At 42.0% G+C, this 27,735-nt stretch overlaps 1 protein-coding gene across 1 annotated transcript; it reads left to right on the top strand.

Moving 5' to 3' along the window:
* Positions 1 to 82: 82 nt before the first annotated feature.
* septin8a (septin 8a) lies at positions 83 to 27,229 on the top strand. The gene is made up of 10 exons (XM_062405636.1): positions 83 to 235; positions 8,609 to 8,723; positions 8,920 to 9,115; positions 11,216 to 11,402; positions 16,644 to 16,805; positions 17,938 to 18,034; positions 22,924 to 23,092; positions 23,235 to 23,367; positions 24,031 to 24,200; positions 25,886 to 27,229. Exons 1-10 carry the CDS (start codon positions 206 to 208, stop codon positions 25,887 to 25,889), a joined length of 1,263 nt encoding a protein of 420 aa, XP_062261620.1. The 5' UTR covers positions 83 to 205; the 3' UTR covers positions 25,890 to 27,229.
* The last annotated feature ends 506 nt before the right edge of the window (positions 27,230 to 27,735 follow it).

Here is a 27,735-nt window from a genome sequence, read left to right as displayed (position 1 = left end):
GCTGGCTTGCTAGCCTCCCTCCCTCCCGGGACCCTCGCCAGCTCTCCCCCGCCCTGAGTGGCTCTCCTCCCGTGTCACTACAGCCGCCTCCCGCTCACTCGCTAGTTTGGCACCAGGCTAGCACCAGGCTAGCACGGAGAGTCAGTCGAGGGCTGCTCCCTTTCGCCTCCGCTCGGTCACACTCACCGCCCGCACATTCCGCACCATGGCTGCCACGGACGTTGACGTGTTCTCGGTGAGTGGAGGCGCATTTCTCTGTTGTATTCCCTTTCCCCTGACCTGGGGACACATTGGCTCAGTGCAGCCCCGGGGAGAGAGGGGACTTCGGGTTGTGATTAGTAGAAGTGTGGGTGTTAGCCGCCGTGTAAGCTAACCGAGCCGCCTCCTTCGCCCCCCTGTCCGCTTTCTGGACCCCGACGTGGGGCTCAGTCGAGGCGGTGGCACGGGTGTCTGTCATGTCTTCTTCTCACCTCACACACACACGAAGACAACGCTGCCATCGCTGGGGCGAACAATGTGCCACGTAACGTTTATTGTCTGTTATTGGAAAATCACGTATGGCTGAATCCAGGGGGTGTAGCGGGTTGGACTGTCCACGGTGTATGTTATTTACAAGTGGCTGTAAACAACCCGATGTCCAAACACACGTTAATAACATCTAGTCACAACACACAACAGCAAAACATGGGAAAATGCTATACAAACAGGAGGTGGTTGCTCTAAAGTCAGTGTTTGTTCACCACAGTCCCTGTAATGGGAAGTGACTGCAGTTTTGTTGTGTAAAAACTGCAGTATTACTTTGAATTAGTACTCAATACTGCATGATGTGCTGCCATGTGGTTTCATTTTTACTTCCTCTTCAGTGTTGTAAAATTATTTTGAACCTAGTGGATGAAATGCTATAAAACAGGAGATAGTGGTTGTTAAGTCAATGCCCTGTACTCCTGATACAACTGTACCTACTTTATGTATTTTCTAGTGTAGAACTGCTATATTATTTGGAGGGTGAGTCTATAGCACTTAAAACTATATCATGCCATAGTTAGTAATGGGTTTCGTTTTAACTTCCTCTTCAGGAGGGCAAAATTATTTCTAAGTTAGTGGTTAAGATGCTATAAAACAGGAAATGGTTGTTATAAAGTCAATCTTCTATACCACTGAGGCAATTGTACTTATTTTATGTATTTATCTGAGTGTTCTGGTGTAGAAATGCCATATTATTTGGTGTTAGTCTACAGCACTTCATACTTTATCATGTCCTAGTGGATATTTAGTTGCAAAATTAAACTTTTCTTTTTTTTTAACTTCTTTTGTCTCATTCACTCCAAAGGCCATTTTCCCGCCAGATGCTGAGCAGACTGATACTATACTTCATTCCTCTTTGCATATCTCAGCAGTAGGTTGGGCACGCAAGTAGATGACAGTGGAATGCACGCATCCTGCACTATATTCATTGTGCCAAGCCCTGTCGTCATTCAGGTGTAACCTTATTTTTAGGCTTTATCATGGTGATGCAACACATGCTGAAGAAACTTGCAACAACACATGGTTGGTTAGGCAGCTCTATATGTGGAGAATTCACACAACAAAGCTTGTGTTACGGAGAACTCAACATTATAGTGGAGAGGGGAATGCACAGGGGGAGATTTCAAAAGGGTGATTAACTTTTTGGCAGATGCCTGAGGAGATCCTTGTGGTGTGGAATTGGACAGTAAGCAGCACTGAGCTGCAGGGATAAAGAGATTAAGAACACACTCCGGGCCACTCCTTCCATTTATTGGTGCAAATCAATGCCTACGAAGAAAAAGGAGGAACAGAGGATCCCAAATAAATAGAGGATCCAGAGAAAGACATTGCACAGTTGACGCTTAGGAACCTGTCCAAGAAGGAGTTCGGGTTTGGGCGGAAGACATTGCAGGTTTTGCGACTTCTTAACTGCCTCTTTTGGGAACGGGGAAGTTGGAGAGCTGATTAATGAGAAAAATGCTGAGAATGCAGTGAAACAGGCCAGTGCTAGGAGCAGCATATTTGCCTGACAGTCTGACTTCCTGTCTAACTTTCGGAACTAAGTGAGACCATATTGAACAAACTCACATGTGTGCCCGGCAGTTTGTGTACAGGGCACGCTGTTAATTATGTGCAGCTATTGATAGGGATGTGTGGTTGGTTGCGTTGTTGGCCCACATCAATCCCCTCCTATGGAGGCTGTAGCTTCGGGATTACTTTCTAGGCCAGAGCTGCATGAGGTGATCAATGTAGCTATCAACTTCTATTGTTTTTTTTTTCACTCACTGATAGCATTCGAGTGTGTAGCATAAAGAGGATGCTATATGTGACGGTGGTTATGTAATGAAATGGCCGCCAACGTATTCATGTACACTGCTTGCTGACCCTGAATGGTATCGTCTCTCCCGTGAGGCCCGCTTGCATACAATTAAATTAACTTCACAAAGTGCCTCAGGGCAGAAGATGTGGACTGACAAACTGTGGGGGAAGGCTTGTACTTTAAAACAGTTGATTTTCTTCTTTGTGCTGTGTTGTTCACTTGTGAATTCCTGATTTACATATGTTCTCAAGCTACATTTATTTACAGAGTAGCTAGAATCAGTCTGCATTGAATTTTTAAACAAATCAGTGGACTTAAAACACTGTACCCTAAACCGGAAACCCTAGTTACTGCTTTCCTCATCTGTTTGTTGATCGGGTCAGCTTGTAGGTCTGGTTTACTGACTGTTTGCTGTCATTAGTGTTGTCAGCTGTACATAGTACACGAAGGCCAAAATTGCCTAGAGGCGAGTTTGTGAAATCCAGTGTTATAGATGAATAATGACAGCCCAGCTGCAGCCTGTGGTGATGAGTCAATATCCATGTATAGAATAGGTTCAAGTTGTTTTCACCTCAAAGACCAGTACAGAGCTCAAAATCGTGTCGCTCTAAAATGGCTTTCAGAATAATCTCCGCCAAAGCTGAAGGGAGATTTTGAGGCTGAACTATTAGTTGATGTCATAAAACCACCAGTGCTCCCTTTTAGGTTATCATAAAAGGAGTCACAGGTTTGATCCTGGTAGCACCCATTGAATCCATCAGCAGTCCTGTGGCTTGTTAAAACTATGGGGTTACAGCTCAAGGACTTTTATTCTTACGTATTATTCGCCTTAAATGGGATGTAGACGTGTTTTTCATCAGTGTGGACACTAAAAAAACTGCAGTTATTAACATTTGTTTCCGTTACGTGGCTTTTTATATGCTGGATAAAAAAGCAACTTGCACAAGTCATGAATTTGAAATGTCAGTCTTGGCTCATTCGCCTGACGCTGACATGGCTGAGTCAGCACCAGCAGAGTGGACAAAGACTTAAAACTGATAGAAAGTAAAACATTTTAGATCTTACAATAGTGAGTGTAAGGCAAATTCTGTTGGGTTTTGATTTCTGTTAACGCAAAAAGCCAGAAAAAGACCCCCAAAAAATGCATGAGGTCAAAACTATTTGCAACACACCAACATGCCAGATTTCTGTTTGCATCCTTTGTGACACAAACACCTCACAGCGACTCGCATACGATTCTTAAATTACTAACTTCAGGCACACTCTACTAGGATCCACATTTTTGTGCAGTCTATGATTAAATCAACTTCACCTCTCCTTAGTGTTGTGCACAGCTCGTCTAGATCCTGAAACAGGAATGCTTTTCATCTGACTCTGCATGTATAAAAGCTTAACATGCACATGAGGGAAAAAGCTGGCAAATGTTGGTCTGTGTCCGTTCAGTGAAAGTAAGGAAACTGCATATTTTTTAAAGGCCCTGTAAAGTATGCTGTACATCTGTCCCATAAAATGGATCCCGTCTCGACTCCCTTCGCTTTCACTCATTTTTTTAGTCTTCCCTGATGGGCTCTCAGTAGATGAGTAAACGAAGCTGAGCAGGTCATGGCAATTGTTGTTCACGAGTGTACTGATTAGACAATAATCAGATAAAAACTTGTTTGTCTATATGTGCGTGCAGATTCCTTGTCCCTGCGTCATCCTCTTCCCAACTGTCTACATTTTTACCATTACAACATCACCATCGGCACAAGTAGCAGCAGGAGAACAGCAAGAGCAGCACATGAGGGCAAAATCTGTAGGTGTGGTTTGAAATATTGGTTGGTGGCATAAGTAAGAGCTGTAAAAATATTATAGAGGACGTCAAGCTACACTTTCACAAGTGTACGTGACAGCCTTTGGACAGGAAGCACCATCACAAGCCACCTCGCTCAAAGTGTACTGCTGGTACATGTAGCTTTATCACTGAGGTTACTGTGTTGTGGTGTCAGCCCCTCACAGACACCCAACATCTGCTTGCAACACCAAATAAAGCTTATTTTGCTTACAGCAAGTGACTCACGGCTCAGTTCCCCACTTTTTACTCATCCTTTAACTTTGCTTGAGGTGCATTTTGTATACAGGTCTCTGTTTTAATTACAGTTTCTACTGTCCAGTCACGCCACAGGCAAGTCTGTTTTGCTACCGTCTAGTATTGGAGTGTCAAGTTTAAACTAGACTAGTCGGATTGAGGTTAAAGCTACTGGAACTCAAATCAAGATAAGGACGTCTCTGTAGGGATGCAACAATTATTTCCAGAGCAGCTTGATTTTCACACAACCCCGACAATAGTGACTGAACAATAAATGTCAATCTCCCCCGAAAAACACTGCATCCTACACTTTGTTACCTAATTCATGAATATGCGTCAGAACGTGTATAGTAAATATGTATGTATTATAAATTATACATATAAATATAGTATTTAAGAGGTGGAAAACATCCAGTTAAGTGATCTGAGGAAAAAAATACCTTACATTTGTTCTGGCCTATTAACAGCTGAATGTGGAAACAACATTTAAGGTAAAGCAAAGTACACCTCAATATCCTGTAAATATTTAAAACCCTTTTCAAAGACCCCGCCCCCTCTGTTTATTCCCCCCCACCACACACTCACACACTCACACACTCACACACTCACACACTCACACACTCACACAAGCATCAACGGCAGTGGTGTGTGTGGAAGTTTGTCAGGTTGCTCCTGTCCGTCCAGTGGAGGCTCACTGAGGCCGACACGAGGCGCAAACACAGGTCAGACACCAGTCAGGTGGAACCACGGCAGAAGGGGGTAGATAAGCTGAGGGGGTGATGGACAGAATAACAGCGGCGTCTGGTCAAATATGGATCAACTGATTTGGAGGATTTTAGGGTCGCATCAGGGCTGCTCACAGAAAAGGTTTCTCTCAGGGGAGTTATCTTGGTTTTGTCCTCTGTCATGTTGAGTCTGTGTCACATGCTGTATTTATTTAACCTTCTGGGAAGTTGTTGTCACAGTTGGCTGTCTTGTGAGCATAGTCGAAGGTTGAGATGATTCAGTTTATTGTTTTGACTCGTAATTCGAACGGCCGATTAGGGCTGAAGACAGTTCATCGAGAAGCCTGATTAGCAGTAGATTAAACTGCAAATGAAATGAAAGTGCTTATTCAGCATGGTTTTCATGGTGCCAGTTTGCAGACATGTAAACCAACACAGGCTAAAAAACATGCTACATTTGTAGCCTTTAACATAAATCATTGTAAAATTTGTCTTTAATGACTTTTGAAAGCAAAATGAAAATGGCGCTGGACATATTTCACTATCTTTCGGTATTTTAAAGGCTAAACAATTTATGTTATTATTGGAAACATGATGGAAAATCGATCCTTAATGAAAATAATCATTATTATTTAGCTTCTCACACTAGAGCCCCTTTTTTTCCAATGGTCCAAAAGTCAACCAACACCCACTAACATCTGGCTTTTGTCTGCAGTGGGAATACATACAATTGGCGTTCACTTCTCGGTCAAATGACACAGGTTTTAAAGTTATGGAAACACAACACCTTGGGAAACGCACAAATTTCTTTCACTTCTTTATTTTGGCAGTCTAGACGCTGATGCTGCACCTTTTCCAGTGCAACATTATGATAAACATTTAACGTTTGGGTGCTGCTGCATAAATAGCTACAAACGTTTGTGTACTTATGTTTTTTTTTTTTTTTACATTTTAGGAAGAACATGCAACTGGGAATTTTCTGGCAAGAGCAAAATTTCAGATTCAGTGGGGGAAAAACCTCAAACTCCTCCACTGGCAATGGGAAGGGATTATCTGTGTACCTGCTAATTTAGGTGTAAAAGCGAATATTTATTATATTATTTAAACATGTGCATTTCTTAGGTTTCATATCAAAATTTAAAACAGACGGTGGTTCACATCAGCCGTCAGTTGCAAACTCACGACACTGTGAGCTGGCACACATGAGTCGAGCCTCATTTCTTTCAGCGCGGTTGGCCTGGTGATACGGTGGCCTGGGGACTGTGTTCTTTCTTGACCCAGGAGCAGTTACTCACAAGCTTTTCATTCCTGTCATAATTCATGCAGCGGCCCTTCTACTCTCTGGAGTAGCCTGCGTAGATGGGAGAACAGATTAGTCAAAGTTTTCTTAATCGTCTTGTTGGTTGGTTATATCATGTTTTTGCTGATTGGTGTAAAGGTATTAGGAGCCAGGAAAGGCTTCATTGTTAGTGTTGTTTAAATCCAGATGGTTATGAGCAGAATGGAAGTCACAGCCGGGGGAATAAATCATTTTCTGCAGTTCTTCTGTCTGATCCCTCAAAGATAACACTGATTGTTCACGTCTACATTCTCTTTTATAACCCTCAGTCACAGACATACTCATCAGCCTCTCACATACTTTTACACAAAGATCATGTGCTAATGACAGGGAGGTCGACCCACAGCTCTCTCACGATTGAGAATATTTGGCATTTTTCTGAATCTGAATGATTTAACACACTTAAAAATACTTAAAATGTCTGGAAAGTGTCTGGACGTCAGCACATGTGTGAACGCTGCTTATCAAATAAGCTAGCCCCGGATGACATTGTCTTCAAGGGCAAGCTCACCTTTTTCTTAAGGCCTTAACAGTTTTCAGTGTGTACCATGAGAGGTGATCCTATGACCTCACATGTAAACTCCCAGACTTGGAGCGTGGGACCAAAACTTTTCCCACTTCCACAGACTATGCAGCTGCCACATGTGAAACCGGACATGAAACAACAGATAAAATGAGCATGCAGGTCTTTATTTATCCTCTCCTTGATAAAACAGAAAAAAGCAAATACAAATTATCAGCTTCTCAGATTTTAAACACTTCTCAGCAATCTCCAGTCATTGCACCGGTGTCCTTCCAGGCACGACACCAGAGGCCACGCCCTCCCCCTTCAGCAATCCAACCAGATATTGATATCTAGATTGCTATGAAGTTATATTTCTTCTTTATGCTTGATGTTTTACAAACCGTGACACATTTTATAACATTTCAGGCAGATTTACAGCTTGTATAGATTTTTTTTTTTATTGAATGCTTGTGCTAACGTAATGTAAGATACTCCCAGTGCTGCGGCTCAGCTCAGTTTTGCTTAGCTCAGCTCACATCCGATTACTTCAGCTGTGTTCGCTGACACATTAAGCTTGTTCCCTTTTTATATCTCATAATTACACACGTGTCAGTGTTTTTTTATGTACATATATATATAAATATATATTGCTCATCCTGTATTTTACACTCAGTTAGGTTTATAACTCATCTGCAGTAAACGCAGAGCCGGCCTCCACCCCTCGGCTCAGCACAGCCAGGCTGCGTTCAGCTGAGCCCTGCTCCCTGGCTGCCTGCGCTCGGTGACATCAGCCTCTAAATATGCAGTCCGTCGTGGCTGAGCCAGACGAGCTCGGGTGGCCCCATTCATCTCAAGGTGCCGTCTGCCTCCCCTCCTCTACAGTTCTCACACACACGCTCCCCCTGCTCAGCGGCTGTCTGGGCCTCAGTCAAGGTGGGACAGATAAGGGAGATCAGATGTGAAACGCTTACAATCCAAAAGTGTCTGTCTGTTGATCTTCGATTTAGTTGTACATCGGAGTCTTTCAGGTTGAATTCCAGGCGGCTCCTCCCCACATGCAGATTGATTAGAAAAGTGATGGTGCACGCTATGTGCAATAATCCACAATAGCTGTGGTGAATGCAGATCATTTCTGACTGGTGAAGCTAGTCACACTCAGTTTGATTAGTTTATAATATGTGTTGTTACTGAGCTTTGAATTATATATATGATTTTCACATCGTATATGTACTTAGCTTATACTACGTGGCTGTGTTGACCTGTCAGTGTTGAAAGAATCCTTTCTAAAGATATTCTCATTTTCCATACTCTGTATTAAATCACAGAATCAGCTCCTCTCCCCGGTTGTTTCGTTCAAAGTGTGTGGAAATGTCTTTAGCTGTTCATGCTCGTGAAGGATTATTCTTGAAGCTCATCCTCACAGCAGGCCCTGCTCACTGAACTCACTGTTAGTTGATGGATTTAACATCTGCAGAATGAACCAAGGCACTTTGATGATCATTTGCATAGGAATGTGAAGGCTTCAGCCACTGTACCACCCAACTCTTCAGACCTCTGTCTAATGTCTTCTCCTGGTGTTTTCCTCACATGCAGCCAGACTTGTGCTTCTTTTTTCAATTCATTTCTTTTTGTCTGATTCTTTCAGAATGAGGAGAAGCGTAACCTGACTTTGGGCGGCCATGTTGGATTTGACAGCCTCCCTGACCAACTTGTCAGTAAATCGGTCACTCAGGGATTTTGTTTTAACATCCTCTGTGTAGGTGAGTATCAAACGGCACTTCTGAACATTCCTCTACTGGTTTTTATTTTCTGACTTGATAGAAATACACAGGCCTACCAGGTGCTTTCGTAAAAAGCCATGTATGAAAGCTGATGAATTTCTCCCCCCTCTCTCTGTCTCTCCCTCTCCCTCTCTCTCTCCATCGGTCTCGTCTCTCTGGTTGCTGCCGCCCGCAGGGGAGACTGGTATCGGCAAGTCGACGTTAATGAACACACTTTTCAACACTATGTTTGAGAACGAAGAGGCGAGCCATTACCAGAACGGCGTGTACCTGCGGCCACGAACTTACGACCTTAAAGAAAGCAACGTCCACCTCAAACTGACGATTGTTGATAGTGTTGGCTTCGGTGATCAGATCAACAAAGAGGACAGGTGAGCATGGTGAACTGGTAATGGATGGTGTTAACAGTGACGGGACGAGACAATACAAATCACCTGTGGCAGCGTCAGCTCAGTTGCAATATTAATGAGAAGCTAGTCCTTATACTGGAGCTGTTTTCATACATGAACTTCTCACATACAGCCTCTCTGGAAAAGATACCAAACCATCAGTGGTAAAAAAAAGAAAACCTCTGACAGTCATTTATTGCAAAAATACTCTTTATTTTTTCCAATTATGCAAATACTCAAAGCACAGCTTTTGCCATCTATCTTGATGAAACTTTCCTTTTAGCAGTGGCAAGATTTCAGTATCATAGTTCTGCCTAAATTAGACCCAAGGAAGACAATTTGTGAAACGGATAAAGACTACATCAGTCCAGAATCCTGCACATTTTTCTTTTCTCAGTGGGATGAAAGTAGGAAGAAGTGCAGCAGCACTAAAGAGGAAATAGATTTTTTTTTTCCTAATCTAACATTCAGCTGTGGAATGGCTCATTCTTGTTGTGACCTATCCAGCAAGCAGCACTCTCACGCCCTTTGGTAGCAGCTTTCTCTGCTGGCCGTATAAACTGTACATGCACACAGAGAGAGCTCCCAAAGGTCAGAGCTGGTGCATTCCACAGAGAAGATTGAAGATACATGCGATGGGAGGAAACAGACGACTGTAAACATGGTTCTGGCTGAGGAAACAGAATCAATGTTTACTTGAATCTCACTCTGAGCTGAATAGAACATGGAACAAGTTTACCAAGACGGTTGGTTGTTAATTTAGGGGATGGTCATTAAACAAGATTCTTTTTAACAAGACAACAAGCCTAGAGATCTTATACGTAAGCAATAATTTTGGTTTGCTGTTGTCACTCGTTTATAAATCAAAGATCTAATTCATGTCCGTAACTCTAAGTTTGACACAATGAACTCTGTAATTATCGATTTTCTTTTTCTTTCTCTGGTGTTTACATTGTTTCAGATTAGACAAAGACAGCGCTCAATCAAATTTAGAAATATAAAGTAACACATTAGTTTGTAAATCTCATTGCTGGAGTAAATGTGAAAGCAGAGGTGACACCAGCTGGAATCAATGCAACTGAGGTAATTGTGTAGTGGCCAAGCCTAATAACATTACATTGTAAATATCGGCCGATATATAGCAGTATATTGTTTTACTCCATTATACTTGTATTGGCTCCTAACAATCTTTATCAGTCGGGCTTTACAACATAAGGAATCCACATCTGTGCCGGAACTGGCCCAGCGTCTGTTGGAAACATCTTTTCGATGTTGGGCTGCTTGATTCGTGGAGAGTAAATAAGTTTATTGACCATCTCCAACAAAGATTATTCCGACCGCAGATATAAATTGTCTGAAAATGCCATGTGGTGTAGTGAGAACTTAACATGACTGTGACTTGTTGTATCTATGGTGACAAACAATCAATTCACTTGAAAGAGATTTGCATTCGTGCAGCAATGATGCAGTTTATTAAATACGTGGCTAATTGTTTAAGGCTCGTTAAATCCCCTTTAATGTGTCTGAACTGAAGTAAATCAACTATAGCTGCAGACTTCTTCAAACAAGCCTAATGTGAATGTAATCTGAAACATCTTTTCTGCTGTCTCACGATCCCTCCAGTTAGACTGGGGCCTGTTGTGCTGTTGAAATATTAAAATCAAACTGTGTTGCTGCACTAGCGAGCATACTACATAATACGAAAATGTTACATAACTCTGATATTTTCAGATTGTCTATTCTTAATTTTCACTGATGTACTGTGGATACTGTGGAGTCCACAGGTCATCACAGTGCTGTGAGAGCGGTCAGGATGTTTTGTGGCCTCTGTGATTTGTTTCATCCAGACTCTCATACTCTGGACATAAATTTCATGCAGCATTAAGCTGTACAACGCTAAGCTGAAATCTTGGCATAAAATCAGATCACACAGTTTCTGCAAACATAACTATCTCCAGTTCATTTCCCCAATGACGAGTCCATATTCTTACCAAAGCATAATCAAGAGGACAGATACAGTATTTTGTGCCTAACCAAAGTCGTAAATCCTCAAAGTTTTCTCTTTGTCTTTCTTCTTCACAGCTACAAGCCCATCGTCGACTACATCGACACTCAGTTTGAAAACTATCTCCAGGAGGAGCTGAAGATCAAGCGCTCGCTGTTTAACTACCACGACACCAGGATCCACATTTGCCTTTATTTCATCGCCCCAACAGGACACTCCCTCAAGTCTCTGGACCTCGTCACTATGAAGAAACTGGACAGCAAGGTACACAAAGCCGACACACAAACACACATCCATATATTTGTGCTATGTGCTAATCCCTTCCCCTTTGGCAAAAAGCACACTCCCATTCATTTCCTATTGTCTGTGAATAGTATCAGTGCACTGAAACCCGATCTCCCTTTTACTGTGACAATCCTGTGCTCCACTGAGACATGGAGATCCCTGATCCCTGAGCAAGGGTGTGGACTCTGTCCCAAGAGAATAAAGCTGAAAAGTGAAAGGTTTCAGTGAACGTGCAGAGCTTCCATTTCAGCGCATAGCGGATTTCAGGACTAGTCACATGCCGTTCTTTGGAGTGAACTCATTTGGCCGTTTCTATGGAAAAAGATTTGAACGCCAACTGTCCAGATACTTGGGAAGACCTGCTTTCCTCTGTTGAGGAGGCAGATGTGTCACATTTTTTAAAGTCTCATCCATCGAATAGAAATGCATTCAAGATATAGTTGAAATGCATCCTTGTTGTGCTGTGTTCCAGTTTGACATGTTTATAGGACAACACAATACTCTATACCAGTCAATACTCGCGATGTGAGTCGTATGGATTTGTGGCTTTTTTTTGTGGCTCTTGCGTGAGTATTGCTACACAGATTATTGGTGCACACTGGAGGCACCATCACTGGCCTGGCCTCATTTAGACAACTGGTGGGAAAAATCTCATCACAAAATCACTTGGAGCCCGACAGGAAGTAGGGGGGGGCTCAGTGGGGAAGGACAGGGTCATGAATGGGAAGGCACGTGTATTTTAAAGTCTAAGGTGCAGCCATTTCATATCTTGATTTTGTGGAAAAAAAACTGCCTTTGCTAAGGCTTCTCTTGAAATGTTCTATTTAAGGTGGGTTCCGCTACCCATCGTATTGCTTTACTGTCAGATATTTGTTATTCCCCTTTACAACACAGTGGAATAAGTTCTACCTGTTGACATTTTGTTCAAATGTTTTTCGAGAACTGCTCGGTGCCATGAACACAGCTAAAAGCATTCAGAGTGTTTTTTTAATCCTCAATCATGGTGTCAAAGTGTGGTCAGTGTGTAAAACACGTGTTCCCAAAGCGCAGAGGAGAGTGAGTACACAGACAGAGCCAGATAAGTGAAGATTGGGTTTTGACTTAAGGCAATAACGAGAGAAGAAATGTGTGGAACAGGATTTTTGGAGATATTTTTGCCTTATTTACATCTACCAACACGTTAACAGAGGAAACTGCCTGAAAAGAATAAAGTGGCATCTATCTCCTTTTTGCTCCATCCTCAAAATGTCCGTGACCAAGTGAGTGCTCTGTGACGCTGACTAAAGCTAGATCATTGCCCGAGTTTTGTTTTCCCAAGGGCCATTGCGCTTTCAAAATAGATTTGTGCCAACGGTTTGCATTTAACTGCCAAGTTTGTTGCCAGATTTCCAGACTTTCTCTGACTCCCTCAGTGACTTAAAAAAAAAAAAGAATTACCCAGCAACAGATTTATCGACTTCTTTCTGGAGAAGACAGTCGCCAGTGCTGCCCTGCGAGTGAGAATCCGACCTTTCTCCACATCTATTCATTTCAGCGATTGGCACAGAGTTTGTTGCCCAGTCTGAGGATGTGCGCTGTGTGAGAGACAAAAGTTCACACCACATCCCTGAACTTTTTTAGACATCACCCGGAGGAGTCTTGTGTGTTTGTGTGTGTGTGTGAACGCACATGTCACATGAATTTTACATCAAACAGACTTTACCCTGCCGGCTCCATAGCCTCAAATGTGCAAACAAATAAAGCAGTGAAACCAGCTGACACGGGGCAGAATGCAATTATTTTTGCAATGATGACATGGAAATGCTAATTGGTTTATTGCAGTTCTACAGCAGCTGCATGTTCAGTTTTGATCATTGATTAAACATGGTCCAGCTATTTACTAGGTTTTCACCTTGTTGCCTTTGTATGTGTTGTGTGCATACGCTTGTTTACATCGGGCCATTAAACTGTTCTACGGGTCACTATTCAAATTTAAACACATCGGTCAAATAGATTTACCGCTCCATCACTCTTACGGTTTTGCGTTCTGCCTCCACAGTCCTTCAGTGTATCCATACGGTACATCCCCTGATAGCCCTGCTGTAGGAAGGACAGAGTGGCAGCTTCAGGCCTGTGTGTGTCTGTTGATGCAATGATAATACATCCAGAACAAAGCAGATGGTCAAGCTTGTGATGGAAACCTGCTGGCTTACCTCTGCCAACTGTCGACGCACGGCTGCACATCTCAGCAACATGTCTCCTGAAACTCTTCAAAATAGTGACCCCGGCTCCCTCAGTCAACTCACTCTGAAGGGACACTTTGTAGTTTTATAAGCAATCCAGGAACATTTTGAATTTGTTTGTAATGTTTTGACGCACAAATTCTTTATAATAATCTTAAAATTCTAAAGTCTTAAGTTAATACCTAACCATTTTGACTAATCTAGACATATGACAAGAAAAACTCTGCATTTCTTAATTATCCCCACAAGAAGACCTGACTGTTGTTCTGACGTGAGAGGAAAACCTACAGAAACCCCAAGGATGGGTCTGAGATCCAATTCAGGACATTTCTAGCTGTGAGGTGACAGCGCTGACCGCGGATCCTCCGTGCCGTCACTACCAGCCAACAGAGCGATCAAAACCTGCCTGCGCGTGTTTGCCAACTGGCTCCTGACACCATCCAAACCACCACAACACACACGGCCAACTCTCTGAACCCTCTGCTTTGAACCGAGTCATGGTGGCTTCCCTGAGCCAAATATATTATTTTTATCTCTTTTTATTTGAGCCACAGAAGAAGCAGTAAACACATGTTTATTAACGGAGAGCAGCTTACCTGTTATACCCTGCACTAATATGAGTGGGAGCAAAGCAGCTTACCGCAGCTAAATGCCCAATGAACCCAACTCCAGTGTGACTATTAAAAATTCCCTGTGTTTTACAGTTGCACGGCACCAGAAATAGTTTATAGTTTATAGAACCAGAAGGCCCCTCTATCCAAAGTGATTTACAGTGTTGTGCAACAATGGACCCAGTTCTTAGCCTGAGTGGAAGGCCACAGTGTGGACACGGCTCTGACCTCAGTGACTCTGTCCCAGCAAATCTTTCCACAGTGTGCAACACGACCAGTGTTTTGTCTGAAACCAGGCCAGTGTTGAGTGACCACAATGTGGATGTGACAATATTTTGTTAAACTGGCTCGGTGAGGTTTATGCACTGGTCTCTCTTCCAGATAGAATTAATGTTTTGAATGCAATAAGTCCTGAAAGCCACTCATCACATCATTTCCGTATGTGGGTTTTTGATGGCTAGAGGTAGATACATGAAAGTTCCTAGTTTGCCAGAATAAGTGTTGCTTCGGCAAGTTATTCAACATTCATTCATCAAACTGGTTATGTGTCGATGACCCGATTCACTGTTGAGTCGGTGAAATGTTTGCAAAAGTTAAAAGTAGGTTTCTGTATTCACAGACCCTCAACTTACATCTGTAGATAAAAAACTGAGAAAATCATCAAAGCAAAATAAATAAGATTGATGCCAAAAACATTTCTGTTGATCAATTAATCAGCTAATTTTGTCAGCACTAAAATGAATGATACCAGTGGAGATTAGAGCCCAAACACCGGTCCCAATGATCAGATTATTTCCATGAGTCATTTCAAGACCGTCTTGGTTGTCCAGTCAGTAGAAGCATTACTGTGGGTGAATATTAGCATCAATCTGGACACTGAAGATAAACAAACAGATTGACCTGTCACAGGAAAAGCAGAGGAAGCCGACCAGAAACCGTTTTCCCCTTAGACTGAAGATTTTGTTGTCGAGGCTAGACAATAGTGTTTTTCTTGTTAATGTGGATACAAATCAATACTCCCTACAGAGGATGGTGGCAGGGCCGGCTGAGCGACTGTGGTTTGTGGTGAATTAAGGCAGGAAGAGAAATAACAGTTTGAAGGAGGAGTCCTTTCTTTTGAATTAAGAAGAGAGGATTCAGTTTGTAAATTCCATTTGACAAAAAGGATGATATTTCCTACTACTACTATGGGAAACATAATGTAATGAAACAGACAGTGAATATGTCTTAGGTTACACACAGCTAGCTGTCTCCATGACAACACTGTATTTGGTGTTTACATCCCCTGTGGCCTCCAGAATTATGGGAAAGTTAAAAAAAAAAGATTTTTAACATATTTTTAACATAACTAAAGCTCAGAATGTAAAGAGTTCAGGAACACTAAAGTTTTCCTCAGTCTGTTCATAAAAGATAAAAAACGAAAGGTACCAGACATATCAAGCTCTCGAGTGTAATTTTTATTCTTCTAGCGATTATCTTACATGTGAACTGTTTTCATGTGGTCACAGCTGCATGACTGGATCAGAACAAACACTGAGTACTATTTAGGAATACTCTTCAGCCAGCTGGGAAAATCCCAGTTATGGGAAATCAGCCAATATCACTAACCCGTCCCTCCAAAGACAGTTTTACTCGGCACTGAATTAAAGCAATTAATGAAGTTGTTTTATTTAATAAGGGTTACAACGTGATACGAGCTGACCTGCTGTAAATTAATGATCCAGATAAGTATGATGAGCCTGTAATTTGACTTGTAACAAGCACTGGCTCCTGCTCTGGGAGGCACAGTATGGAATTGATGAGGGAATCTGCAGGAATCCCCCCCCCCACACCCCCCTGGTTAGACATGTGGGTAATGCAGCCACACAGAGGAATGCAGACACACTGTGTTTGTTTCTGCACATCTGCAGCTGATTTGACATGGAGCCTCGTTTGTTTTCATAATCATTGTTTGTTTAATTTACCTATTGGGGATTTGACTGAGCTTATTTTTGCTCTATGGTTCAGCTGCACATGATCTCGTTCATCCTCAGACATGTTTGGTTTGCGTTTTTTGACTAGGTTGTCATTCAGCTTTTTTACACTTGAAGATTTTGCTTGTGTAATCCGATTCGGCTGTTCAATATGAATATTGTACGATTTGTTCAAACTCTGAACAATAACAATCAGACAAAAAGTCCAATTCGTAAATTAGTGAAAAAACTTCGTTGATTTTCTGTGCATCTTTGATTTAAAATGGTTGTTTAGTCCTGTCATCAAATCAAACCAAATAATCACATAAATATAAATGTCTTATGACACACAGCTGTCAATTCAAAATGCATTATACTCTGTTGTTTGACTCGGAGGCTGCTCTTTACTCTATATTCTTCTCATCCTTTCCTCAGGTCAGCATCATTCCCATCATTGCCAAAGCGGACACAATCTCCAAGAGTGAGCTCCATAAATTCAAGATAAAGATCATGAGTGAGCTGGTGAGCAACGGCGTCCAGATTTATCAGTTCCCAACCGACGACGAAACCGTGAGTGAGATCAACGCCTCCATGAACGTAAGTAAACCAGAAAGAGGATTTATTTTGTAAGACTTGCACCCTCATGTCTTAGGCACCACATGTGTTACACATCTGGTGATGGCAGTATGTGCTTATGCTGTTTTATCGGCTTTAAAATATGTGCTCAACTGTAGTGTTACTCTTATCTCGACACTGAAATCCCACAAAGTTGTGACTGTGCATGGAAAAAAACACAAAAATTTTTTCCAAATAGCTGTTCCTGGGTATGTGCTTGGACATACAGGACATACAATTACCCAATTTTTCCATAGTAAAATAATTTATGAATTTGGTGGCACACATTCCTTCCCCCAACTGGGTTATTTTACATTGTCAAACGAAATCAGAAATTGAGTAGATATATAATTGAACATAAACTAATGACCTTTTCTCAGGTAGCTAGTACAAAATAGGTTGTGTGTGAAGTGACTGTTTGACACACCCCTATACAGTTAATTCTCTTGTGTATAAATAATACAGCATGGAAATAAAAGTGGTGCTGGTTCTCCCGGGCACGGAGCTTGTACACTGTCCCCATCTATTCATAGCTGGTTACATCAACGCCCACACTCCACCAGCTTGTTCCTCTGAGCTGCAACCGGCCAGCTGGTTTCAACTCACCGCCTAATTTTTGAGGTTGCTATTGGGCATGTTTCCCCCTCTGATGCCAACATGTCAAACCCAACGGGTTCACAGCAAAAATAAAGTGTGTGTATGTGAGTGTGTGTGTTTAATCACTGCAACAAAATAGCCCCTTACCACCTCCACTGAGCCACATTTTTTAAAACAGCCGTCTGCTGCAGCTCGTGTGCCAACGTGGTTGCAAGTCGCTCTGGTGTGGTCTGGTTGTGAAAGATAAGAGAGGGGACGGCCACAGTGAAAAGACCCCTCCACTTTCATTAATCCCCTCTGTTGAGTTATTAGTGCTGCGCAGCAACATGCCAACCTGTGTCCAGTGAAATCTGTGCTGTTAAGACTTTGAACACCTGCATGAAGCAACCAGGGGGAAAACATCTCAGAGGAAGTGTAACCCCAGAAGACAAATAGCCAGGAATCAGTCCCTTGTTATGCTTACAGTTACCCCTGTGACCTCTTGACCTTTCTAACATACACCCTTTTTCCTGTGCAGGCCCATCTGCCATTCGCTGTGGTGGGCAGCTTGGAAGAGGTCAAAGTGGGGAACAAAACAGTGAGGGCCAGACAGTACCCCTGGGGTGTTGTGCAAGGTGAGAAGCATTTAAGAGCAAGGTAACCGTGCTGTTTGTGTGTGGGTGTTTGTGTTTTTCAAGCAAACACAACACGGAGGGGTCAGCTGGCGTTTAACTCCTTTTTCTCCAGACCGCCACAGAGAGAGGCCACACTGTGACGTTGGCACTTGTGTGGTGTGATGATAGACACAAGTCAGAGGGTGGAAGTGTGGAAGTGATCTATTTTCATCGTACCACTGATTCATTAGCATCCAAGGAAGTACTGCAATAATTATGCTATTCATCGATTTGTCAATGAACAGACTCTTTAAAAAATACAATAGCAAAAGTTCACTCTCTTCAGTTTCTTATAAATATTGTGAATATCTGAGAATTAGTAAGTTAGTAGGTGTTTGTGTTTTTTTTTTCACCATTGGAATTTGTCTATAGGAACACATGCAAGAGAATGGGCAAACTGGTTTTCATTTTACACTAAATTAAATCCTGCACTTCATTCAAGAAGAGTGCTATTTTGTAGGATATTTTGTAGTGAGGGAGAAACGACAGGCGGTGAAACTCAACAGCTGAACGTTCAAGCCTCCTAATCAGTATCCATGGTGAGGGATGTTTCCTGCTCTTTTCAGAGGGACGAGTGCGTCCCACCATTTTCCTGTTTATTTATACCCTCCCTCTCAGTGTGCAGTGCCCTGCACAGCTGTGATTGTGACTTCATGAGGAGTGACACTGTGAGATGAAGGGCGAGCGAGTGGGGAGGTTTTTGGGAAATTGCCTGTGTGTGTGTGTGTGTCTGTGTGTGATGCTCATGGTGATTAATATCTTTCTTTGCATGCATGTAATAACTTTAGCCTTGCCCTCGTTTGTCTGCCCCTGGAGACGTCACCTTTAGTGTCAGGGACCTTTGTTTCCCACAGCTCATTCCTCTGTGTTTGTCATCGAGGGTAAACAGCTTAATTTAATAACATCAGGCAGAGTTGTGCTGTGAGAATATTACTGCTCAGATGGGAGTTATTCTCTCTCTCATTCCCTCCGACCATCGCTCCCTCCGCTCCTCTCTTCTGTTTACTGCCCTCACACTCTTCCTTTTCTCTCTCTCTCCATTACCCACTGACAACGCTCATTCTTCATCCCTCAGAAGACACTTGGTTATTTATAAAGCCTGCTGCATGTCCCTTGGGGTCAAGTCCAGTCTTGTTTAGCTGAAAACCCTTTTTAGCTCAGTAAACTTTGTGAAACCTGATGATATTTAAAATTTACAGATCAGATTTTCATGAAAGCTAAGTTTGTTTACTAAAAGTATTTCTGATACTCAGTCACTGAGGCTGTGTGATGATGCTGCTCCATGTGCATCTCAATATTTCAGGCTTAGTTTCATTATTGTGTCCATCTTCTCATCTTCTCATCCTCGCATATCTCTGTCTGACAACAGAAATCAGATCTAATGGGATGTAACACTCGGACACTACTTTGCTGTCTTGCTAATAGTCGGGCAGAGATGCAAACCGATGGCTCACCATACATGCACTGCAGTTTGTCATGAGGGCAGGGGCCAAGGAGGACAGAAGGGTCTGTGTTTCACGACACTCGGCCGACTGAAAGGAGGGCCTGTGTTGTACAAACAGTTGGTTGATGCCAGATGTCATGGAGATGGGTTATGGTAACATCTTAAAGAGCCATGGGAAATTTCCACCGGCGTGAGAGAGGACAGAGGAAAGACTGTGTGTGTGTGTGTATGTACGTGCGTGATTGTGTGTGAGCGTGTGTTATCTTTCTTTAGAATCATAGTGCTCTGTTATCTCTGAACTCCAGACATCTGTGACATACCCCGGCAGTGTGTTGCTTCATCGCAAGCTACTGTGTGATATTTCTTTTGTGCATCAATAGTGTATTATGTGTGTTTGCATGTTGTAACTTTTAACCATATTATGACATCCTTTAAAAAGTGCTAGTCAAACTTAAAAGGGATGGAAAACGCTACAATGGGATTTATATTTGTTTTATGTGTTAATCTGAGGAAGGTTTTAGTCCCCTCTTCCCTCCACACACACCTGCTCCTTCACCTCCACTGGGATGCTTCTTCTACATCATCATTTATTTACTGCGTCCGTTTTCTTGGCACTTAGTCGCATTGAGCTTTTAACGATAGCCCAACATTTCCACCTAAGCCAAGTGCAAAGGGTTTTACTACATGCAGTGTCATACTATGTGCAAATTGACAATGCAAATAAAAACCAGAAAGTGTCAACACACTTATCGATAAAGGTTATGATATGGCAAATGCAGTAGATGCAAAACTATGCCTAAAATAATGTGTTAGGTGAATTACATTTCTATTCACATGGGTCAATCAAAAATTATTTGATAATTGATTGCTAAGTACTAACACTTAGAATATACTTTTTTTAATTCTCTTATAAAGATAAATCAATTTATTTAAAAATTAATGATGTCATCCTCTGGGTTTGGGTGAAAATATAAATAATTATCTTCCTTTTAAAGATGTGGCTAATTAAATAAATTGAGCTTCTCTCTGACACTAGAGACTATTTATTTCTGTCAGTCTTGTTGATAGGTTACATAAAACTATCCGATATATTTAAATTATTTACCACTGAGCTAAGGAGTTTGTTTTAATAATATTAATAATAATACGTTCAGCCTGTGTAAACATAGAAGCTTTCAGTGTCCAGTGAGTAACATTTTATTTTATATCTCATTTGTCTCTATTTGTCTGCAGCATGTCTCTTTAGTCCATTTGTGTGTGTTTGTGTGTTTGTGGAGCCGGTGCTCAGTGGCTTGAGGGCTCAGAGCTGCAGTCGGTCACAGGACTGGCTCTCACTCAGCTCTCAGCAGGGAGGCCACTGCAAAGAGGCCATTAGATGCCAAATGAACAGGCACTGCCAGGAGCCAGGATGCTGAGGACACTTCATTTCTGTTTTTAACTCGTCGTCTCACTCTAATGACGTGTGGTTAGTCAGCTAATTTGAATACAATTAAGAGCGAGCAATTTACGCAGCTACAGAGTTAAATAGAAGAGGATGAGTCCCGTTCGTTTTCTGTTTTCATCTGATTCTAATGAAGGAAAGTTACAGCATCTGACATGTATTATGCTGCTGTGTGGTTTTGCTACCTTGCGCTGCTTTAACAGCATTTTCCATCAGGAGAAGCTGAATGCCACACTAATTGGGCATTGCCGTCAAATTATTGGCGTCTTCACATCTTCCGAGCTCACAGCTTGTGGTGGTATTTAAACACAACACACATCCTGTCCCGCCACCGCTGAGTGGACGGCATATGTTTCAGTGCCTGAGAGACCACATGCCTCCTCTCTTCATGTGCACTTGGCCGCCGCACACATCAGATCTGACACAAAAGAAAATTACTTAATACTGTTCTGCTTAACAGGTTGATCACATTTTCTTCCCTGAAAGGGGAAAATTACCTTTTTTCCTTTGACATCGCTTGTCTGTTTTGACAGGCCACCCTTCTCTTGTTTTGCCAGGATAATTTGGCCGATGTTTTGAGTTCTATGCTCCAGGTTCTTGCGGTCTTTATTTCTGCTCAATCACATCCAAGTCTTAAGAGTTTTTCTAGTTTCCATTTGGACTCTTAAGGTGATTTCAAGTCTGTAAATAAGGAAAAATAAAGCCAAGAAGGAGAAACTGGAGAACAGTGCAGAATATGAGTCAGCAGAAGTGAAATCTGGCTAATTTACTTAAATAACACTGAATTAAAGTCTTACTCATACTTAATAAAAGTTTTACTCATTTTGTCCTTCACCATCTGCAATAATGTTAGTGATCAGGGATATTTCTATCTATGGTGGGCCGTCGGGGGACATTACACACAAATACACTGAGTGGGATTCGAGCAGCAGTGAAGTGTGTGGGGAGGAAGCTCTCAGTACTTTTCTATTTTCCTCGTTTGTCGAGAACCGTACGACCTGCGACAACCACTGGCAGTCATTTCAGCTACAGCAGTTCTGAAGTACATTCTTTTTTATTCTGGATTTTTTCGCACAAACTTTTCAATTTTGAAACGTAATAAATTAGTACTTTCGTGCAGGTTAATCAACTCTGTCAATCTTTTATCTTATTTTAACCTTGACTTTATTTAATGCAGCTGAGAAGTACAGAAAGATTTGATTTTACAATAACAAATTCAAGGTTGTTGAACCCTACAGAAAACACACGGTAACACAGCGGTATGTATATTCATGCTGACTATATTTTCCAAGACTGATTCTCATTACATGTGGCTTCAGTCCATCTTAGTCCCACATTGAACTTTGTTCTGGCCTCGAACCAAGCAAAAAAACTCTACTTTTTAATATCCGGAACAGCCCATATTGTTCTGTCAGAGTTAAGTGAGGTGACCTATGAGTAAAAAGGCTTCATCGGGATGGAAATGATGGCCCCCCCCCCTCTCCCTCGGCTGTCAGTCTGTCAGACAGGAAACACTGAACTGCCCTTTCCTCTCCATGAATTCATTTAACTGTGAAAGGCACTCAGTCATGAAACTAAAGTTGTTAGAGTCGCTCCAGAAGTAAAAGTGTAGTATATCTCAGTCTGTATTAATTCCTTTTTTTTTTGCAGAGGATGATAGATCAGATTTTATTGATATCAAATTTGATTTAGTGTGTTAGATTTTCCTGCTTTGAAAGGAGATAGAGGAAGGGTGACAGGGTGGCAGATGGAGAGTAAAGATATGGTAAAAGCAATGAAAGAGACAGTCAGGCACAGAGGGAAATGAACAAGAGAAGCAAAGACTCAGAATGTGAAACAAGACACAACTGCACATGGGTATAGCTCTGACTCACTAACACACTCCAACACATTTTTTCACGGATGAGGATTTGTCATCGTAAACAACAAAGTCACTTATTTTGGTGTCTTCTTTTTCTTCTTCAGTTGAGAACGAGAGCCACTGCGACTTTGTCAAACTCCGAGAGATGCTGATCAGGGTCAACATGGAGGATCTGAGGGAGCAGACCCATGCCCGCCATTACGAGCTCTACCGGCGATGCAAGTTAGAAGAAATGGGATTCAAAGATACTGACCCCGACAGCCAGCCTTTCAGGTAGAAAGAGAGAGAGAGAGGGTTAACACATACACACACTCAATATGACACAATATCTGAAACCACAGAGATACTGTCAACAGCAGTTTCCACTTAGAGACAATACCTAATATAATCCTCTGCTGTGTGTTCTTCTCTACAGCCTGCAGGAGACGTATGAGGCGAAGAGGAAAGAGTTCTTGGGCGACTTGCAGCGCAAAGAGGAAGAAATGCGACAAATGTTCGTCAACAAAGTAAAAGAGACAGAAGCAGAGCTGAAAGAAAAGGAGAGAGATGTGAGTCCAGGGAAATGAAACTAAGGCTATGGACAGAAATATGTAATTTTAAAAAGAGTTATCTCCACAACCCTACGAATTCAGAGGCACAATACTGGTTTATTTTTTTATTTATTTATTGAACCAGTTCAGCCAAATTGTATCAATAGACCCTTGATTCGGATAAAGCATTACAGGTATGTAAACACCACAAGTTCATGATAATTCAGTACAGTATGTCATCATATATTAAAACAATGGATGAGGCAAAGGGCAAAAGGCAACTACGTTAAACACATGCAAAATTATTTCAGATTGAACTAAATGATGCAGCTCCACTACCCTACTTTTGACTGCTACTAATGACCAATTTTCGTTTTTGACAATGCTGTTGATTCAATTAGTCAGTCATTAAATTAGTACATTTTTACTGTGTTGACCTAGAGTCCGTTTCATCGCAGCAAATTTGAATCTGTTATATCTGTCCATTATGTAACAAGCTGTTTTGAACAATCAGCTTGTTGTTGAATAATAACCTGATTTAATCTCCCGCTGCAGCTTGGTGTTGAGCAAACGCTTTCACCTGACACATTGAATGTTAAAAGAAACACAATAAATATCAGTGCTGGCCATCTGTTCCCTCTATCCTCTGTCAATCATCACCTCTCGTCTCCTCCCTCTCAGCTGCATGACAAGTTCGAGCAGCTGAAGCGGATGCATCAGGAGGAGAAGAGGAAGGTGGAGGAGAAGCGGAGAGATCTGGAGGAGGAGATGAACGCCTTCAACAGGAAGAAGGTGGCCGCCGAGACACTCTCCTTATCTCAGCCACTCAAGAAAGACAAGGACAAGAAAAAGTAAGTCAGTCCTTCACTCACCTCTTCTTCTTCTACCCATAACAGGAAGCTCCTATTTTCCAGCCCCTTCTCCTTTCTCCAACTAATCCTGTTTACTTTTTAATTTGTGCCTTAAAGCCTGAAATCTTCTCTTTTTGCTATTTAGCTCTTTTTTAGCAGGGGGGGGTTCATTCTGCTTGACACATTCAGGAGCCTTGAATCCAATGTTCTGCGCTGTCTACTTATCTCCAATACACAAGCATGTCCGCCATTATAAAGGGCCTGGCATGTGCTGAGGGAACTTCCCTTTATGTCCTGCCCAGGCTCAACACTTCCTGTCCTTTCACTCTTTCCCTTCGCCTCGCTCTAATTATTCAGGACATTCAGGCAGGAGGCAGCTAACCCACTCTAAGACAATAGCGAGCTTGGCTCATAAATAGGTGATGCAGAATACAGCCTACCTTGAGTAAGGGGATGCTGGTGGTCCAGGTATAAATAATACTACTACTTTAATCTCTTAGTACACATCATGTATATTTCACTGCACTGCAAACCATTCAGTACAATGTTGGTTTTCCTACCTTGCAGACAGCCACTGGTTTATGTTCATTCACGACAAGTGTGACAGTCCACCTGCAGAGACGCGTGGCACATGCATTATTGAGTAACCGGTTGTAGTGATCACATCATGTGACATTTACCTCGCTGCTTTCATTGTGTGGAGATTCAGTTGACAGCAGGGATTGTCTCAAGGTGCGTTCAGGGAACTGGTTCATGTGGCCACAGTGTTTGTGAACTGGGGCTGTTTTTCCTGTAAGTTAAGAGGGCTTTACTTTTCTGTGACACCTTAGTTGTTTCTTCGCTGTGTGAACTTGAATGAGTCTTTAGTTTCAGTTAAGATAAATTATAATCATACAGCAAATCATAATTTAGACGGTAATATGCTTCAAGTTTTTTGTCGCTGTTTGTGTTTGTTGGAAATCACACACGGCTTTTGTTCAGGTATTTTTTCTTATTCAGTGTAGCTTATAAATGCAGCTGGAGGAAAATCTCCTAGTCAAACAGGAAGGTGTAGTTAGGAGAATAAACATGTAGTTGTGATGGATTAGAGACATGATCAGAGCAGGCTCTTAAGTTTCTGCAGGTTAATTGTCAAACTGTTCTGTGAGGAGCTGAAGCTAAGGTGCAGCCAGGGAGACTGGAAACAATCCAACATTTGCTCAACTTTCGACAATGGTCTGCAGTGAGCTGATCTGCACATGACTTCCTCAAAGGCTTTAGTCTGAGGCTGAGCGTTCAAGTGAGGACACGTGGCTCCCTCTTGTGGCTGCTCTCACACTCCTCCATCATCGCTGCTGTAAGAAACACTTCCATCATTGACATTCCTTTCATTTCTTGAAAGGAACCATCTCATCCTCTCATACCATTCAACCTTCAATTAAGCGAGAGCCAACGTGTTGATAAGTTAAAATAGTGTTTATTCAGAGACAGAGAAGTGAAGATGGAGTTGTACATGTCTCCCACTGTCCTCTTCTCTTCACTAACACAAGCTGTGGCCTCCCTCTGAGCTGAAGCACCTTTTTCCCTTCCACACAAATTATGTTGTTTTCTGTACATTTTCAATGTCTTCTTAATTTACTGTTTCCATTCCCTAGTTGTTCGTTCATTCAATTTATTTTTCTTTATTGTTTGTCATTGTTTTTCAGTTAATTTATGGGCGCTGTAAACCCCCCCCACACACGACCACGGATTTGTCCTCCATCACCATAGCAACGTCAACACCTGTTTATGTTTTGTTTGTTTGTTTGTTTGTTTGTTTGTTCTCTGTTTGACATTCCATCTTACATTGTGCACATGGACCAAAGACACTGAGGATGATGATGATGATCATGATGAAGCCACAGGGGAGAAAAGAATGAAAGATGGAGAGAGATAATCATGAAAAAAAAAAAGGATGTTCAGTTGCCACCAGTGGCCGTCTCATTTAGTCGGGATCTTTCCTTCCGTTTGTTTTGGACACTTTTTTTATATATATATGCAATTTGTTTTCCTATGTTGTGATTTTCTATTTTGTTTTGATTATTCATACAGAAACGAGAGGTTATAACCCCGTCAACCCCTTTTCAACTTTTTGGTACTACAGTGTAAAACACCAGGGTCGCATATTTGAAACCGAGGCTGAATATAAAGATGGATGACGGGTCTCCACTTCCTCATGTTGCACAAAAAAATTAAGCCAACCAATCCTGGGTACGGCGGCGGCCATCTTGTTCTTCTCACAACAGAGTCTGTATCCAGGATGTCTCAGCTTCATCTTTGGATAGTGGGAGGAAGTGGACACATGTCGCACATCTTTGTAAACACTCAATGAGTATTTGAGAAAATCCTTAGGTCTGAGATTTAAACTGCAGATACAATTGAAATCATTCTTTCTTTCTAAGGTTATTCTATCTGAATATCTCAAACTGTTTGAAAAGTTGTCCTGGTGTTTCTGTTTACCTTTTTGTTCGAGACTTTAGATTTAATGCATTTAACAGGAGAATAAATCCCGGTATCCAATGAGCCCAAATAATCCATTTTAATAGCAATATAAAACTGAGTACCTGTATATTGTATAATTAACTGCATATACGTCGGTACTGACGACCTAAACCTTAGTCTTAACTCTTAATAAAAGTGTATGCAATATTCTGGTGCTGTTTCATATTAACTCATTAATGTATGTGAATATTTTCTAGAGCTTACTCAGCCTATTATGCAAAATGTACTAATTTTTGTAATATTATTGTAATGAGCAGACAAGGCTGTGTTTACATTGTCAATAAGTGATGTAACTTTATTGTAAACCACGAGTAACGCCTTGAGGTGAGTGTTGTGACAGTGGACACGCACAGGAACATGAAGCCAGTACACACACACACCCACACGCTCACAAACAGGATGCAGGAAAACACACAAGCCTCAGCTCGCCGTAGAAGAGTTTACACTCAGATGAGAGCAGCTGTATTTACTGTCTGTCGTTGGAAATAAATGCTCCACCAGCACCTCCACCAACTCCTCCTCCTCCATCCTTCTCTGCTTTGATGTTTCTCTCTCACAACGATCCGTTAGCCGATATTCAACCGGGAAGGAGAGGGAATTGAAAAACCGGCAGGTGATGGCACTTAAACCCTCACGCACACACGCACCCACACGCACAGACACACACCACACGAGAGGCTGTCAGCTTGAGAGACAGTGGTTCCTGTTTCAGAGAACTGAGGCTGCAGAGCTGAGTGACGTTTGCTTGCTCTGCACACAATCCTCCCTGTTTTCACCATTGAGCTGCCGACCTCAGCTGTGTGGGTACGTGATCATGTGTGTGTTTTTCGGAAGGTGGAGAACAATATGTGTGTGTGAGAAAGAAAACTCAAATTTACTGACTGTCAGTGAAGAGAGTCCAAATGGGAGAGGACGTTAGTGAGCGGTGTGTCTTCAAGTGTGTTTGTGTGTCTGTTTGTGTGTGTGGTTGGTGTGTGTGTGGTTGTTTAGAAACCTCATGGCTGCATCTCAAACA

The sequence above is a fragment of the Platichthys flesus genome, chromosome 15, assembly GCF_949316205.1.
Source record: "Platichthys flesus chromosome 15, fPlaFle2.1, whole genome shotgun sequence".
Lineage (NCBI taxonomy): Eukaryota > Metazoa > Chordata > Actinopteri > Pleuronectiformes > Pleuronectidae > Platichthys > Platichthys flesus.
Note: the sequence above shows the minus strand (reverse complement) of the source record. Positions and strands in the feature narration are given on the sequence as shown.